The sequence below is a fragment of the Pan troglodytes genome, chromosome X, assembly GCF_028858775.2.
Source record: "Pan troglodytes isolate AG18354 chromosome X, NHGRI_mPanTro3-v2.0_pri, whole genome shotgun sequence".
Lineage (NCBI taxonomy): Eukaryota > Metazoa > Chordata > Mammalia > Primates > Hominidae > Pan > Pan troglodytes.
Genome location: NC_072421.2, coordinates 117870583 through 117887001, shown reverse-complemented (window position 1 = coordinate 117887001; position 16419 = coordinate 117870583). Strand labels below are relative to the sequence as shown.

The following is a 16419-nucleotide window of genomic DNA, read 5'->3' as shown; positions in this document are numbered from 1 at the left end:
GGCTTGGATGGCAGAGATACCTTGATGCACAAATGGAGTAGGTGGTAGCTACTTGGTAGGCTCTGTGGGGTGCCTGTAAGGCTTCCCCCTCTCCAATTTTACCCTACTGTGGGCGCTGAAACTGCCACCATGTTTTATTCCTTACTTTAAGATAAGCATTGTCCTTTTTCTCCTTGTCCACTTTCAAGATGCGTGTATTAAACAAAGGAATAGGCTAGTAGGCCACAGAGGTGTTTATACTTTGAGTTACTAGTCTCTCAGTGTGAAGGATTTGATAAGACCCTTTTCCACGGTGATGGAAAGAATTAGATTTTGAAGGCAAAGGGCATCTGAGGAAGACAGGGAGAGTGGCTAGATGGACACTTTCAAGAAATTTCTGGAAGTTGGAAAGAAGGGAGGAATAGGAAGATGATATGCTAAGGAATACAACCCTGCCAAGCTTTTAGCCTTAGCTTTAGTCCCCTGTTTTCCCTCACTGTCCCCCTTTAAAAAAAAATTGAGGTGGAAGTCACAAACATAAAATTGATCACTTCAAAGTGTACAATTCAGTGGCATTTAGTACACTCACAATGTTGTGCAATCATCATTTCTGTCTAGTTCTAGAACTTTTTCATTACCTGAAACCTGTACCCATTAAACAATCACTCCTTGTTGCCCCTTCCCTGAGGCCCCAGCAACCCCTAATCTGCTGTCTGTCCCTATGGATTTACCTATTACAGGTATTTTCTATAAATGGAATCATGCAATATTTGAACTTCTGGGTCTGGCTCCTTTCACTTATCATATTTTTTTTGTTTTTAAAATTCATCTACCTTGTAGCATATATCAGTGCTTCATTTCTTTTTATGGCTGAATAATATTCCATTGTATGGATAGACCACGTTTTGTTTAGTTTTTTATCCATTGATATACATTCGGGTTGTTTTCATGTTTTAGCTACTGAGAATAGTGCTGCCATGAACAATCACTTACAAGTACTTGTTTGATTACCTGCTTCCAATTCTTTTTCCACCTATGGGTGGAATTGCTGGGTCAATTGGTAATTCTATGTTTAACTTTTTGAGGAGCTGCCAAACTGTTTTCCACAGCAGCTGTGTCATTTTACGTTCCTACCTGCAGTGTGTGAGGGTTCCAATTTCTCCACATCCTCACCAACACTTTCTCAAAAAAAATTATAAACATTCTAGTGGGCACAAAGTGGTATCTTGTTGTGGTTTTGATTTGTACTTCCCTGCTGACCAGTGATGTTGGGCATCTTTTTATATGTTTGTGTGCAATTTGTATGTATATCTTCTTTGGAGAAATATCTATCAAGTTTTTGCAGATTTTTTTATTTTCCAAACAATATTCAAGATTGTTAAACAAAATTTTAAAGTATTATAAAATGTTTAATTTTCATTAGCTTTAAGGTTTATGTTACCCCCAAATTTTGTATATAACTGAAGTTTCAAATCTACTAACACTCACTGAATTGATACCACTCTGGATTCTAAGGCATCAGTTTCTTCTTACCAATTTTTCTTTGCTTCTTCTAACATTTCTTGTGTTTCATCTTGAGAATGGCTAATGAAAACATCACCAATTTGATAAGGTATCATTAAGCAGTCATCATCTGCAAGCATGATATCATTGCAAACAACTTCTAAATTGTGGAGTTGTTTCCTTTTAACTTCTGTTTCTTCCTTCAGCTCTGTGATTCTACTCATATTCCTTGCAAACTTGTTTACCTAATGTTGATCTTCAAAAGTAGCGTTGAAATTTTCTGCAGCCTGTAAACAACAGTACTAGTAGCACCTACCTGTGGACTTGTGAGGGCTGATGTGATAACCCAGGTAAAGTGCATGTATTAGTCCATTCTCACACTGCTATAAAGAACTGCCCGGCCGGGTGCAGTGGCTCACACCTGTAATCCCAGCCCTTTAGGAGGCCGAGGTGGGCAGATCACGAGGTCAGGAGTTTGAAACTAGCCTGGCCAACATGGTGAAACGCTGTCTCTACTAAAAATACAAAAATTAGCCGGGCATGGTGGCGCATGCCTGTAATCCCAGCTACTCGGGAGGCTGAGGCAGGAGAATCTCTTGAACCTGGGAGGTGGAGGTTGCAGTGAGCCGAGATCGTGCCATTGCACTCCAGCCTGGGCAATAGAGTGAGACTGCGTCTCAAAAAAAAAAAAAAAAAAAAAAAAAAAAAAAAAAAAAAAAAAAAAAAAAAAAAAAGCCCAAGACTGGGTAATTTATAAAGAAGAGAGGTTTAATTGACTCAGCTCTGCATAACTGAGGAGGCCTCAGGAAACTTACAATCATGGCAGAAGGAGAAGCAGGCACATCTTACATGGCAACAGGTGAGAGTGCATGTGAAGGAAGCAAAGGGGGAAGAGCCCCTTATAAAAGCATCAGATCTTGTGAGAACTCACTCACTATCATCAGAACAGCAGCATGGAGGAACCACCCCCACGATTCAATCACCTCCCACCAGGTCTCTCCCTCAACACCTGGGGATTACAGGGATTACAGTTCAAGAGGAGACTTGGGTGGGGACACAAATCCAAACCGTATCAGTGCATCAAGTGCGTAAAAGCCAACCTCAGTCAATGGGACCTTCAGTTTCCCATACCCTAAGGACAAGGCCTGGGCTGCAGGGTCCTCATGCTCCCCAGAGGCACCCTCAGTACTGAGAGAGGTGCCCAGAGCCCTCCATGGATTCCGGCCTGGGGACCCCCTGCCTCAACAAGCCAGGTGACTAAGCAAATGCTCAGGGCCCTAGGTGCAGACAGGGCTCCCCACGGAGCAGCTGTAAGGGCTGGGGGCCTCAGTCTTGGGCCCCACACTGAGCTTCCGAGCTGGGCACCCCCAGCATCCCACACCCTCCACTCCCCTGCTGTAGCTGAGACCTGGCCACTGACCAAGAATCCTGCCCATTTTTAAATCTGTTTTGTTGTTGTTGAGTTGTAAGAGTTCTTTATAAATAGCGGATACTAGAGCATTGTCAAATATGTGATTTGCAAGTACTTCCTCCCATGCTGTGAGTTGTCTTTTCACTTTCTTGATAATGGCCTTTGAAGCACAAAAGTTTTTAATTTTGATGAAGTGTCATTTATCTATCTTTTCTTTTGTCGCTTGTGCTTTTAGTGTTATATCTAAGAATCTATTGCCAAGCTCAAGGTCATGATTTCCACATTTTTGTCTAAGAATTTTATAGTTTTAGCTGTTACATTTAGGGCTTTGAAACATTTTGATTTAATTTTTATATCTAGTATAAGTTAGGGGTTCAGTTTCATTCTTTTTCATGTGGATATCCAGTTTTCCCAGCACATCTGTTGAAGACACTGCTCTTTCCCTACTTTATGATCCTAGCAACCTTGTCAAAAATCAATTAACTGCAGATATATAGATTTGTTTCTGCGTTCTTAATTTCACTGTTATCTTTGATCTCCTGAGGAAAAAATGGGTTTGCTGATGGTCTGTCCTGATAGCGGCAATAATGGCCCCTAACCCTCTGCAAAGTGCTTTTGCACAGTTAATCTTCACTATTACTACCTTGTGAGGTAGGTATTACTGTCTCTGTTTAACAGGTGAGGAAACAGGCCAAGAGGGGTCAAGTGACTTGCCCAGAGCTGAGTAGCAGAACTGGGACTGGAGCCCAGATTTGTCAAATGCCAGAGCCTTTGCTCTTTCTATTCCATCCCAGCTGCCCCTGACTAACATTTGGGTAGCCCTTTCTGGTTCTATGAGTGTTTTAACATATATTACCTCCTTTGTTTAGTTGATTTAATTAAAAAATTAAAAGCAAGTTGTTTCCACCTGTTGGGAGCTTCTTTGACAGTACGGAAGGAGAGCAAGGGAAGTACCGAGCATTATCAAATGTGAATCCCGGGAACTCTATCAAGGACCAGGGCAGAAAAAAAATGAAAGCAAAGATCTGGGGAGAAGATCTTTGATTCATGAGATTAGAGAACACCAGTGGGGGCACAGATAAGGATACCAAGGAGGAATCATTGCCTAGGTCACTCTATTAAAATAAGACCATGGTGTAAAAAGTCCAGGAACATCATTCAGGTGAGCCTAAGTACAATCCTTGGCCTACATCCAAGTGTGGTTGGTGACTTGTGATGTGCCTCTCCCTGAGTAGAGTCCCCGGGGTCTGCAGGGAGGCCCAGGGGTGCTGGCTGATGAAAGCCATTTCCAGAGAGTGAGGACAGGAGCCGAGGGCTGTGAGCTGGCAGTCTTCAATGGAATCAGCTAGGAACCACCATTTCCAAAGTTGTGGGATCCTGAAAGGAACCCTGACAAGAGGTGCTTGGTGAAAAAGATCTTAAAGAAATGTTTGAAGAAGTGCTTGTTGACCAAAGATATGAGGATTTGAGATGAATTTTTAAAAAGTGAATATATCTTTCCATTTTCTCCTAATTGGTATCGCTGGTTTTGAGTAAACTGGAGAGGGAAAAAAAGTAGCATTCTTTCCAAAGTCCACAATCATTGTCTCAGAATAGACTCAGTTTTGTCCAGGCAAGATTGCTTTCACCATTTGCTGTGCTACCTAGTAACCTTTTGTGTTACTGGAGCTCAGAATGCTACTGATCAATAATGGGGGGGCAGGGCGGGCGTCTCACAACGTAAGCCCCAGAATTCTAACAGAAATACACATACACACACACACACAAACACACACTCCTATATGTGCACACAAATAGAAACAGGGCCCAAATTTATTGTAAAATCAGATTTATTGATTTAAAATATAACCAGACCACTATTTTGGCCCATCTCTTTTGCCCCATCCCTGACTAAGTCTTCACTCCATTACCCATTCCCTCTTCTTCCTTCTCTTGCTGGCTTGTCCATTTTCTCTATATCCTCTACCCCTGACTGTCTTCTCTTCAGAGACTTTCCTATACCCATTTAATCTTACTCTCATGTTTCTTCTGTGTTGCCTTCTCTAAATAGTCAACTTCCTTTCAAATATTGTCTAGACCCTTGGCCTTGCTGAACACACAAAAACTTTTATATAGTTTACATTGCATGATTGTTTCTCCACAGTTAGGCTTAATTTATTTAGATAGAAGAGCTGGTTTCATTTTGCAAGAGCTGGAGGGTGTGTTTTTAATTGACAGTATGCCAAGGGAACATGATTTCTGGTACTTCCCCAGAGACAGAATTTCTTTAAAGAATTCTGGTGGAGAGGTAAGGGCATTTCTGAGTAAATGTAAAGCAAGCCAGCCCTTGGAATGGTCAAGATCTCAGCCCTCTTTCACACATTAAAGAGGCTGACAAACATTTATCTGGCTGTCTGTGAGCTGTATTATGACTGAGGTTTGTAGCTCTTCAAACCTCCTAGAGATGTAAACAGTAACCCACTCCAAGGAAGAGAGCAACAGAACTGTGTTGAAACTTGCTGGAAGGGAGTTTCCCCCTGCCAACACCCTAACATGGTTGCCTCTGTGACTGCCAAAGCCTGCCTACACATTTTCATCACTTGAGAGGAAGCTTCTGCTTCTCTGTTAATGTGCTGTAGCTATGTTCCAGAAGGAAGACACATTGATTTTTCAGACAGCTCTCAATTATACACATGAATGGGGGAGGTATCAATGACATAGAAGATGGAAAAATCATTTACCCCACACCTTGATCCATGTGGCACAAAGCACAGTCCTACTTGGGAACTAATGAGTAGTGGTAACTTCCTTTAGCAGTGCTTTGGCTCTGATGAGAGCAGGGCCTCCATTCTGGACAAGGTTAGCTTTAACCCTTGAAGGGCTACACACACCACCATGTTGTGAAAAGGATATAAAATTATGTCTGCATCGTTTTATTTGCAAAAAAAAAAAGGTGGGGGGATCAATATATTTTTCTTGGTCTTTCATGGCTTCTGTGCACTGCTAGGATTTTGCCTCTACTCTACAGGGCTGATGAGAAATCAATACCCTTCATGTCTTCAGGAGACCCCCTTAGCAAGGTTGGGATCTCTAAGAATCCTTACAACTTTTACAAATTCTTTGTGATTGAACACACTCTGTCACAGCAAGAACACTAGCTTGTTCGGCCTTGTCTATTTGATGTTTTGCATTTTGAGTCTTATTTTTTCTTTTTAATTCTTGTTTTTAAAAATCACACAAATGATTTCAACTTTTCTATAGGTTTAAATTCTTCAAGTTAAAAAGTTTGGGGAAAATGACACAATACAAATTAGTTGTAAACATTTTGACATATATAGTAGAAAGTTAAGAATCCCTATATACCTCCTAATTCTACTCTGCTCCCCAGAGATAAACCACAGTTAATAGTTTGCTATGCATCCTTCCAGGTTAATTTCTTTGCATTTACAAACATACATACATGTATAATTTTGGGGGTCTTTTTTTAAAACATAAATTGGGATCATGTTATATTAATGTAACATAATGGCTTTTAAAACATAAAAATATATCCTGGACAACCTTCTCTAAATAGGTCCACATCATTGTTTATCAATAGCTGCATGGTATTCCATAGTATAGATGTACTAAGTTTATTTAACCATTCTCCTAGTGATGACTGTTTATGTTGTTTCTAATTTGTGTTTTTCTACAGAACCCAACTCTCCCAGCACTGAACTGTTCTGTTGAAAATACCCATCCAACAGTTTCTTACTATGCTCATCCCCAAGTGGCATCCTACAATACCTACTACCATAGCCCTCCTCACCTGCCACCATATTCTGCTTATGACTTTCAGGTATGTTTTGGGAGAAAAAAGAACTCTCTATTACCCTTGTTCTCACTCATGCTCTCTTGTTCTCTCCCTAAATTCAATTATGGAACCTTTCCATTGTCTGCATATGTATGAGGTAGCCATGCATCTCCCTAATGGCCAGCAGCCTGTGGTTGCTAGCTTAAGGACTATGTAGGCAGGCAACGATGGCAGAGATGGGCGGGTGAAAGCTGCGCAAGAGAAGAAACAGAGAGATGGAAGAAAAAGGGAGAGAGGGAGGTAGGATCAAGGTATCCCAAATTGCCTTAAACTACACCAAGGAGAAGATAAGCTAGTTGGGAAATGGCAGCTCATTAGTACGCTACCATGGACCCCCGTGCAACAGTGGCTTTTTCCATTCCTCTGATATGGGGAGAGGCCTAATCCTGCTCCTTAACACAAGGGCATTCTGAGCCACACAAGGGTTTGAATCAAACCTGTGATGAGGAAGAAGTCCCATTCTTTTTCTCCAGGCCTCCTAACTAGGACTACACAGAGCAATACACAGAGTATTTTTATAACACCCCTCCCCCTTTTGCCCTGTTATCACGTAAGTCAGAAATAGTGTTAACAAATTTGCACTTTCCCCTTTTCCTTTTGAACTGTGACTACTAGTAGAAAACCAGACCCAAAAAAGGCACTTACTTAAAAGGAATTCATTGCATGCAGAACACTGAACTAGACACTTTGGGCAAACAAGTGAAATGGTCCTTTAGGTATGTATAACGATTATAAACCCTTGACCATAGAAGAGCAAGGTTACACTAAAATCTAGTTAATTCAAACTTTAGAGACCAAAGGAAATACCTTTTAAGGAAGGGAAACTCATAATAAATTTGCTTCTATTGATCAAGAGACCATGAATGTTCCATGGGGACATAAAAGTACAACTATCTGGGGGTACTTCCAATTAACCAGCCAGTTTGGCAATACAAAGCCCTTGGGCAACCTAATTTCAACTTCAGTTTGGCAAAATAATTGAAACTTAAAAATCTTATTAAGTTGAATAAAGTGTTGTTGTGGTTGGTTTAGATACCGTTCAGAGAGGTCTGTGGCTCCATAATGCAATAATAATACATATAGTGTGCACATGCACTTGTTCACTTTTATAAAATATAGTACTAGTTCAAAAAGGTATCCATTAACCCATTGATGCCAGAGGTTGCAAATTTTTTTGTGAAAAATCAGACCTTGGCGATGACCTTGAGCCGGAGGACATAAATAACTCCCACAAGCTTAGCGTTCCAATAATGGGACACTAGGCATAAATGGGTTAAAGCTTACAAAATATAATGATAAAATTCGTTCTAAAGCCTACTGTGTACACAGGTAGACAACTCAGGTAACTTGTTACCCAAATAGGTGGTATAGACTGGAAAACAAAAATATGTTCAAGAAGGGCATAGATAATTTCAATAGTGACCGAGGCAACAAGGAATTCTTCAAGAGAATGCAGGGATGTTGAAGCTAAAACAAGGAAGGTCATCATTCTCTTGGGGTCCCTATAATAAAAAGTCATCCTTAAATAGAGGAGCCACACATGGGTCTAGCCCAAGAGGCCTCCTCTACTTTTATATCAAAGTAAATTACATTGATTTCAGGAATTTGCACTTTATAATGAACCCTTTAAGTAGGGACAATAATACATCTGGTGATGGTTACCACAAATTATAAGATAGGAAACCTCTCTTTTGGGTATGGAGCCATCATTCCTCATTCAAATCCTACCCCAGAAATGAAAGCAAGATTGAGAATGCCAACGGTGACTTGGATTGTTGGTTTCAGTTCAATCAATGTTTACTCTGTGTTCCATGTGCCACGCATTGAGCCAGGAGCTGTGGAAATAGAAATTAAATGAGACAGTCCCTGCGTTAGTCTAGGGACTTGGGGGTGGGGGGTCAGGGGACAGTAGTGGGGACAAAAAAGTAAAGAAAACATTACCCAGAATGCTATGGAAACAGCATACCTAACCCAGAAAAGGGATCCAGATTTAGCTACCTAGTCCAAACCTATACTATGGGCTTGTAGCAGAGACTTTGGGGATTGTTAGAAGCCTCTCCTTTTTTTTTTTTTTTGAGACAGAGTCTTGCCCTGTCGCTCAGGCTGGAGTGCAATGGCACAATCTTGGCTCACTGCAACCTCCACCTCCTGGGGTCAAGCGATTCTCCTGCCTCAGCCTCCCGAGTAGCTGGGATTACAGGTGCGTGCCACCATGCCCGGCTATTTTTTTTTTATTTGTATCTTTTGTAGAGACAGGGTTTCACCATGTTGGCCAGGCTGGTCTCGAACTCCTGACCTCGTGATTCACCCGCCTCGGCCTCCCAAAGTGCTGGGATTACAGGCATGAGCCACCGTGCCTGGCCCACCCTTACTTTTTAATAACAGCTACTATTCACTGAGTACTTACTATGTACTAAGCATTGTGCTAAGTGCTTTACATATATCATCATTCAGTCATTTACCTCTTTAAGAGAAGTACTCTTGCAATTGCCATTTTTAAGATAAGATGACTGAATCATGGAGAGATTAAGTGACTTCACCAAAGTCACAGAGGTGGTAAGTGAAAGAGTAAGGATTTATATCTAGGGCTGACTGATTCCAGAGATTGGGTTGGGGGATTTTTGAAGTTGTGAATCTAGGCGGAGCACAGCTCTTTCCCCAGTTAATTTTGGGATATTTATACTTTCTACTGGATATTTATACTTTCTACTGGACTCATGGTCCTCAGAAAGGGTCTCTTTACTCTTGATCCCCACTGAAAAAGGATTCCCTTCCTTCATGCATTCCTCAGAGGGGAATTCAGGGGCTGCTTGGACACTTTTTATATGTCTCCCACTTCTTTCCCTAGGCTCAAGATGTCTTTAGTATTTCCTGTTTGAAGACTTTATAATTGTATAGCCTAAGTCTTGAGGGGGTAAGATTTTAAGTGATTTCTCTCTAGAACTTAAATTTTCATTTTAGTATTTTAGTTTAGCTTTCTTTTGCTCACCAAGTTTCATTCCCTTATAGTTTCATAGGCGAAAATACCATTCTTTACACAAGAAAGTCAGCCAGGCGCGGTGGCTCATGCCTGTAATCCCAGCATTTTGGGAGGCCAAGGCGGGCGATCACCTGAGGTCGGGAGTTCGAGACCAGCCTGACCAACACGGAGAAACCCCATCTCTACTAAAAATACAAAATTAGCTAGGCATGGTGGTGCATGCCTGTAATCACAGCTACTCAGGAGGCTGAGGCAGGAGAATCACTTGAACCCAGGAGGTGGAGGTTGTGGTGAGCCGAGATCACGCCATTGCACTCCAGCCTGGGCAACAAGAGAGAAACTCTGTATAAAAAAAAAAAAAAAAAAAAAAGGAAAGTCAAGAGGGCAAGAAACGTCTGCTTATATTCCCAGATAAATAAAAAGCAGTCAGCAAATGCACTCCAGATCTGACAATAAAACCACCTGAAGCACAGACCCACCCCCAAAAGGCCAGAGCTCCCTCATGCTCTTCTGATTGTAAAATGACCTAAGTTACAGCCAGAAAATGGACCTTTCTAGACTTTCTGAATGACTTCCCATTTTGGTTATTTCCAAGTAGGACTATTTCTGTGACTTTGGGTTTGGTGATTTCAACTTCCTTTTGACCCTGAGGCTAATAGGAGGATGAGGAAAAAAGACTTATAATGTTTTGTTTTAACCCCTCAAAGTCATACCCTTATTGGGTAGCTGTCCAGTGAGGAAGCTTGGGAAACACTTCTTGTGGTCAGACATGAGCAAGGATTTGGGTCTGATCAGCTGGCCCTGAGGAAGTTTTGAGTGCTGAGCTTAGAGAAACTGGATTCTTTCAAACACTGGGCTCCAGGGTGTCCTTGCTTCTCAGGAACTCCCCATACTCCAAAGCAGGAAGGATATAAGCTGAGACTACCTTTGCCTCCTTGCTCATCTATCCAACACTCATTTCTCTTGTCCTTTGCACTATTTCCCCACCACCCCTTCAGCTTTAGCCAAGTAGTCCAAAATCTGTAGGGTACAAAGCATCAGTTTTTACTTCTGCTGGGAAATTAAACCCAGCTATTTATAAACCCCTCAAGGTTCCCAGCAATATTTCCCAGTCTGGGCCAGTACCCCTACTTTACTCTAACCATGGAATGGTCCCTTTCCTATCCATTTGGTGACCAGCCAAGTTTAAGCTTAAAACGAAAGTCTCAACCTATGCAATTCAAAAGTGCCTCTATTTTTCCTCTTTATTAAATCACGAGGGTACACTAGGTTTCACCCTAGCCACTAAAAGTTACTCATTATAAATTGGGCCCATTTATTAAAAGGATTGCTTTGATCCTAGGAGGGTACAGTTTATGGCACAGGTTGCTGAGAGCCTTAGAAGGCTGTTGTTGCTATCACTCAACTTTTTCTTCCCCCCGCCACCCGCCCGCCACCCCGCTGTCAAGTCTTTCCTTTCTTCCCCTCCTTTCCCTTGTTCCCGACTCATCCTTTTTTTTTTCCTCTTTCTTTTACCCACTCTTCTCTCCATCTCCCTAGCCTTTGCTTCCAGGGGCAGAACAGAGAGGGAATGCACAATACCGACAGATGCTGGATTTTACCCTTGGGACACAGTGTCTTTAACTAGTAATTATCACCAGCCAGTTCCTGGGCTCTTTGTGAAGTCACTGTCCCACAAGGCTCCTGGAGAGAAGCATGCCCTGACGGAAATGCGCATTGATCTTGAAGGGTGTGGGTCAGCCATCAGGCAGGCAGGAGGCAGGCTAAGGTGGAAGAGGAAAGCCATCTGTGTCCCTGAAAGGGTGGTGGCTCCTCTTTAAGCACCATCAGCCTGTTGGCCACCCCAGCCTCTAAGAAGCCGCTCAGGAAGCTGGAGCTGACTAGGCCCCGCAGTAGGCTATTTAGATGCTCTTCGTGCTTGGTGGTGCACAAGGATTCAAAGTTCTGTTCTCCTGAGCTGCCCACAGCATTATTAAAGTCACACTCTCAGGCAGGAACCAGAATACACCAGGCCAACTCCCTGGCTGCGACAAAGCCAAATCTTTCCCAAGGTGCCTGCCTGTTGCTAGGAAACTATGCACTGGTACTATGGGCCTTTTCCCCCCGCTAAACCCCAAGGGTGTGTGGACTGCAGCCAGTTAGCTCCCTAGCTCTGCCAGGAACCCTTCAGCTTTATCCTTAAGACTCCCAGCATCCTCAAAGGGAAGTGAGAATCATGACCCCCTCCCCCCATACTTCTCAAACACAAAACTGAGAAGTGAAAACCCAAGGGCCGTTGTACCACCCCCTTTTATTATCAAAGTGTACAACTGCCACCCACAGCAGCTGCTGCCCACAGAAGCCTTTTAATGCCTCTCAGGACAGAACTGCCTTTAGCTTCACTTCAGGAAACTTGCCTCTCCCTTCTGTGGCTGGGAACACCTAAAACTGGCCTGCTGCCTCTCATGTCATCTCTGTAGTGGGATTTAGAGAGGCAGTGAGTGCCATATGCCCAGGCACAGAGATTCTTTGCCCTGGTGGGTCTTTGTTCCCCTCTCTGGTTAAGAGGAGAGAGTTCTTAGTTGAGGAAAGCAACAGAACAGGAGGGAGGGAGAGGAGGAGGAAGGGAGAGTTTGAAGGGTGCAAGATGGAAAATCAGGAAATCACTATACCGATGTTTTTAACAAAGGGTATCTTCTTGGAGGGAGGAGGAAAATTGAGTTTTTAAGAAGGAATCTAGATTGTCTTGAGTCCACTGCCTCAGGTTGTTTTGCCTTTAAGGGCTCTCCAGGTTCTACGACCCTGCCATTTCTTTGGAGTGAAATAATGGATGGGATTTGGGAGGCAGGGGATGATGGCAGCTAGCATCTCTTCTCAGTCTTAACATTATGTGGTAAGGAAGATTTTTCTGTGTCTCAAGCAAGGCTTAGAAATCTGGACATAGGTTTTATTTATTTATTTATTTATTTTCGAGACGGAGTCTCACTCTGTCACCCAAGCTGGAGTGCAGTGGCGTGATCTGAGCTCACTGGAACCTCTGCCTCCCAGGTTCAAGCGATTCTCGCGACTCAGCCTCCTGAGTAGCCGGGATTACAGGCACCCACCACCACTCCCAGCTAATTTTTGTATTTTTAGTAGAGATGGGGTTTCGCCATGTTGGCCAGGCTGGTCTCAAACTCCTGACCTCAGGTGCTCCACCACCTCAGCCTCCTACAGTGCTGGGATTACAGGCGTTAGCCACCGCGCCCAGCCTAGATTTTATTTTTTAAAAGCATGCCAAGTTCATCTACTATGCTCCTGAAGTTGTATTCACTCATTCAAGATTTATTGAGCACCTATTACTTGGCAAGTACTGTTCTGAGCTCTGGAGGATACAGCAACAAACACAACAGGCCAACTCTCCTTCAGCAGGGAAATCACTAGAGTCAAGGATATACATGGGCCAGGGAGAGAAAGGGGCAAATGACTCCTGCCAATTCACTGCATATTTTAAAAAATTCATTTCCATTCCTTTCCCAAAGACTAACAACCTTTCCCAAAGTAAGACAACACAAAGTAAAACTGAATACTCAGTGTCTCTGCAACCTGACATATTGCTCCTCATTCTTACCTCCATGCCTTTGTTACTCTTTGCTCTCCAACCTACTCTGCACTTGGGGATGAGGGGGCAGCAGTTAAGGTGGAGTAGAAAATGTTGGACTTGGAGTCAGAAGACTCCAGATCCAAGCAAGCTATTTAACCTCTCTGACCTTAGTTTCTTGTCTATGAGAGGGGCTCCTGACCACTGTACTACCTCTCTGTGATATACTCTTTTAGCAAAGACTTTCCCAGGGATCACTGGCTTAATATCATTAAATGTTCTCAAAGCCAAAAATTACCTTTTGAAGACTAGTTGGGACATTGTTGCCATAGCTTAAGGGAGAGGTATTGGAGGCTTGAGTTATAAATGTAAAAAAGGTAGTGATGGATTCAAGAGACAACACAGAAGTAGAAGCAACAGGATTTGGCAATTGATTGGATGTGGGCTGCAAGGCGTTGCAGAGGAGGATTCCCTATTTCTGCAGGTGGCTTGTAGCCTGAGTGACTGAGAGAACCACCTGTTCCAGGCTCATTAACTCTGTGAGGTTTGGGAGCTCTCTGTTCTTCCAAATAGAAAAAAAGCTTTGGCCCATATTCATTTTTAAATAGTAATGACTGTTCAGGGAATTGCAAACTCACTGCCTAAACTAACGTTTTCTTTTTATCACACAGCATTCCGGTGTCTTTCCATCCTCCCCTCCCTCTGGACTTTCTGATGAGCCCCAGTCTGCCTCTCCCTCACCCAGCTACATGTGGTCCTCAAGTGCACCGCCCCGTTACTCTCCACCCTACTATCCACCTTTTGAAAAGCCACCACCTTACAGTCCCTAAAGAGGAATGCCTGCTGGCTATTGAGATTATTGTGGCTTTTGTATTTCTGCTTCAGTGGAAGTGTTAGGGTACAAAATTTAAAGTGTGACTCTTACGCATAAAGTTTTACAATGGCCTGCCAGGCTAGGGAAAGATAGGGACGAAGCTTATTCATTATTAGTGCAGAGCAGGGGTGGTCAGGCTGAACCCAGCACAGAAGGGCAGCTCACACTCTCTAAGCAAGGCAGGGGAGCCAGCCCAGCAAGAAGCTTGTTTGGACTTGCATTACCCTATGCTCCACCTCTGTATTCAGCAGAAGTGTGGTTGCCATCTTTTTCACTTTATGTAAAGGAGTGTTGCCCTCGGGCCCTTGGCAGATTGCCACCCCAGCACCTAGGTTGAAGCACCTGGCTTATAGGCCCTATCTTTCCCTACCCCTAAAGTCAGTCCCTAAGGACAATTTCCCAGCTGATGGGGCTACACAGTAGTTCCAATACAGAGAGTTCTGGCTAAGATTTTGTTTGCTTGTGTCTGGATGTTGAAAAAGGCTGCCCGTATCTCTTACTCCTTCCTTCTCTGTGAGTATTGTAAAAATGGCTGTTGTGATCACTCAGCTCAGCTTTTGTTATTGGTACCTCCTAAAGGGAAAAGTGCAATATTCTTGCATCTTCAGTAGTGGGGAACAGGATGTATTGTTCCGGAAACACTGAAATACACAGCAACATGTGAGATGTTTTAAGTAGATCACTTAGGAGACAGTGGTTCTACTACATGTTGCATTATTACAAAATACATTTGCTACAGGAGATATAAATCTTATGGTTGTAATTCAGAGTTTAAAAATGTTATAAATTAGGTTCTTGGGTCGTGATATGAATTGTTACTAATCTTTGTGACTATTTAATCTTCAAATATTGTGCTTAACCCCAGCAATCCGCACGTATCCTGCACCCCACCCCAAGAGTCATCTGTATTTTAATGCCACTGGTCCTTCTGTCTGTTGAGACCAGTCATGACAGCATTCAAGATTATGAAAGTGTTACAATGCCGCTTCAAGTCTGCAAAACCTCAAACGTAGCCAACTTGACAAATATTTAAGTGTTACGGCAGATTTAAAATCCATCTGGCACACCGTGGTAGGTATTTGTACAGTTCTTTTAATTACACATAGCTTTAAACCATCAACCTGATGAGTTTAAAACTTTTGCACCCATGCCTTCACTTCAGAATGAACACCTTCATTGTGATCTTATGTTAACCTGAGAATTGATTTGAAGGAAGATTGATAATCCTATACTTTATAACGTAAAAATACAGGGGCTACAGGAGGGTACCTAATTAGACAGTTCTCCAAACACAGAACACACACTGGAAAATTTTCCGGCCAATTTTGCTACCTCCCAACTTGATGGATTAGAGGTAGCGCAAACGCTGGTGCTCCCATCTACCTTGTAGACACTTAGCCATCAAGAATCAAGGCACAAGAAGTGCACTCTCTCATTATTAACAGTAAATGTTTGCAAGATATTCAGTTTAACTTTCAGCATCATGAATGTTCTTATCCAGATTTTGAATCCGAAAAACTATAATCCTTTTATGTTATACAAAATTACTATGATTTTTTACAGTTCTGAGCATATTAAAATTCTACTGGATTTCAAAAAGAGACTAATACCCAACTGACTAACTAAACAAATATCAACTTGTAATACTCAATGAATTTTTTTGCCATTTACATTTGACCGTTGGCTTTAGTGAATGTCCATATTTAATTTTTTAAGGCACCATTACACAGTTTATCCTACATTTATCACATTTCTTAAAGTGTTAAGATTCTATGGCTCCTTTCTATGTATTTTTCTTACTTTACAAAATAACCTGAAACAGTATAGATTTTGTAACACTTAATTTGAGCAGCTTTTTTATTACATTGAATTATATAAAGTGCATGTTACCTTAGAAAAATTAATATTTGCTGCTTTACTCTTTTGCAAAACATTTGCTGTAATGAATGGATTTGTATTTCCAATATGTATCTTGACTGCATTTTGTAATATTTACTGCTTTATTCCTAATTCTGCTTTAAAGTACTGAACTGGGCATGAAACATTAAAATATTAATCCAGAAACTGTATAAACTGGATGTTGCTTAAAATCTGTATCACTGCCATGTTGAAAACTCAGACTGCTTTTGTGATGTTTCAAATGAATAAAACTATCCTCCCCTCCTTATCCACTTGTGTCAAGGTAGCTATAAAAGTACAGCAAACGCTCTAAAGCAACTGACAGCAGCTGACTCACTTTTGACTATTAGGGTTCAAGATAAAAGGGGACATTTTTAACCAA

The 16419-nt window shown here is 42.1% G+C and overlaps 1 protein-coding gene and 1 pseudogene across 4 annotated transcripts in view; one reads left to right on the top strand and one right to left on the bottom strand.

Annotated features, from left to right (window-relative positions):
* Positions 1–16305, top strand: part of TMEM255A (transmembrane protein 255A) — a 52567-nt gene extending 36262 nt beyond the window's left edge. For 2 of the 4 annotated variants that reach the window (XM_016943731.3, XM_016943729.3), the window contains 2 exons: positions 6567–6710; positions 13936–16305. In XM_016943731.3, the coding sequence (XP_016799220.1) occupies positions 6567–6710; positions 13936–14094 (303 nt within the window). In that variant the 3' untranslated portion in view covers positions 14095–16305. The remainder of the gene's footprint in view (positions 1–6566; positions 6711–13935) is intronic. The other 2 variants (XM_016943730.3, XM_016943728.3) reach the window with 1 other exon arrangement.
* Positions 1389–4914, bottom strand: LOC107970933 (prefoldin subunit 4-like; annotated as a pseudogene).
* Positions 16306–16419: the final 114 nt, after the last annotated feature.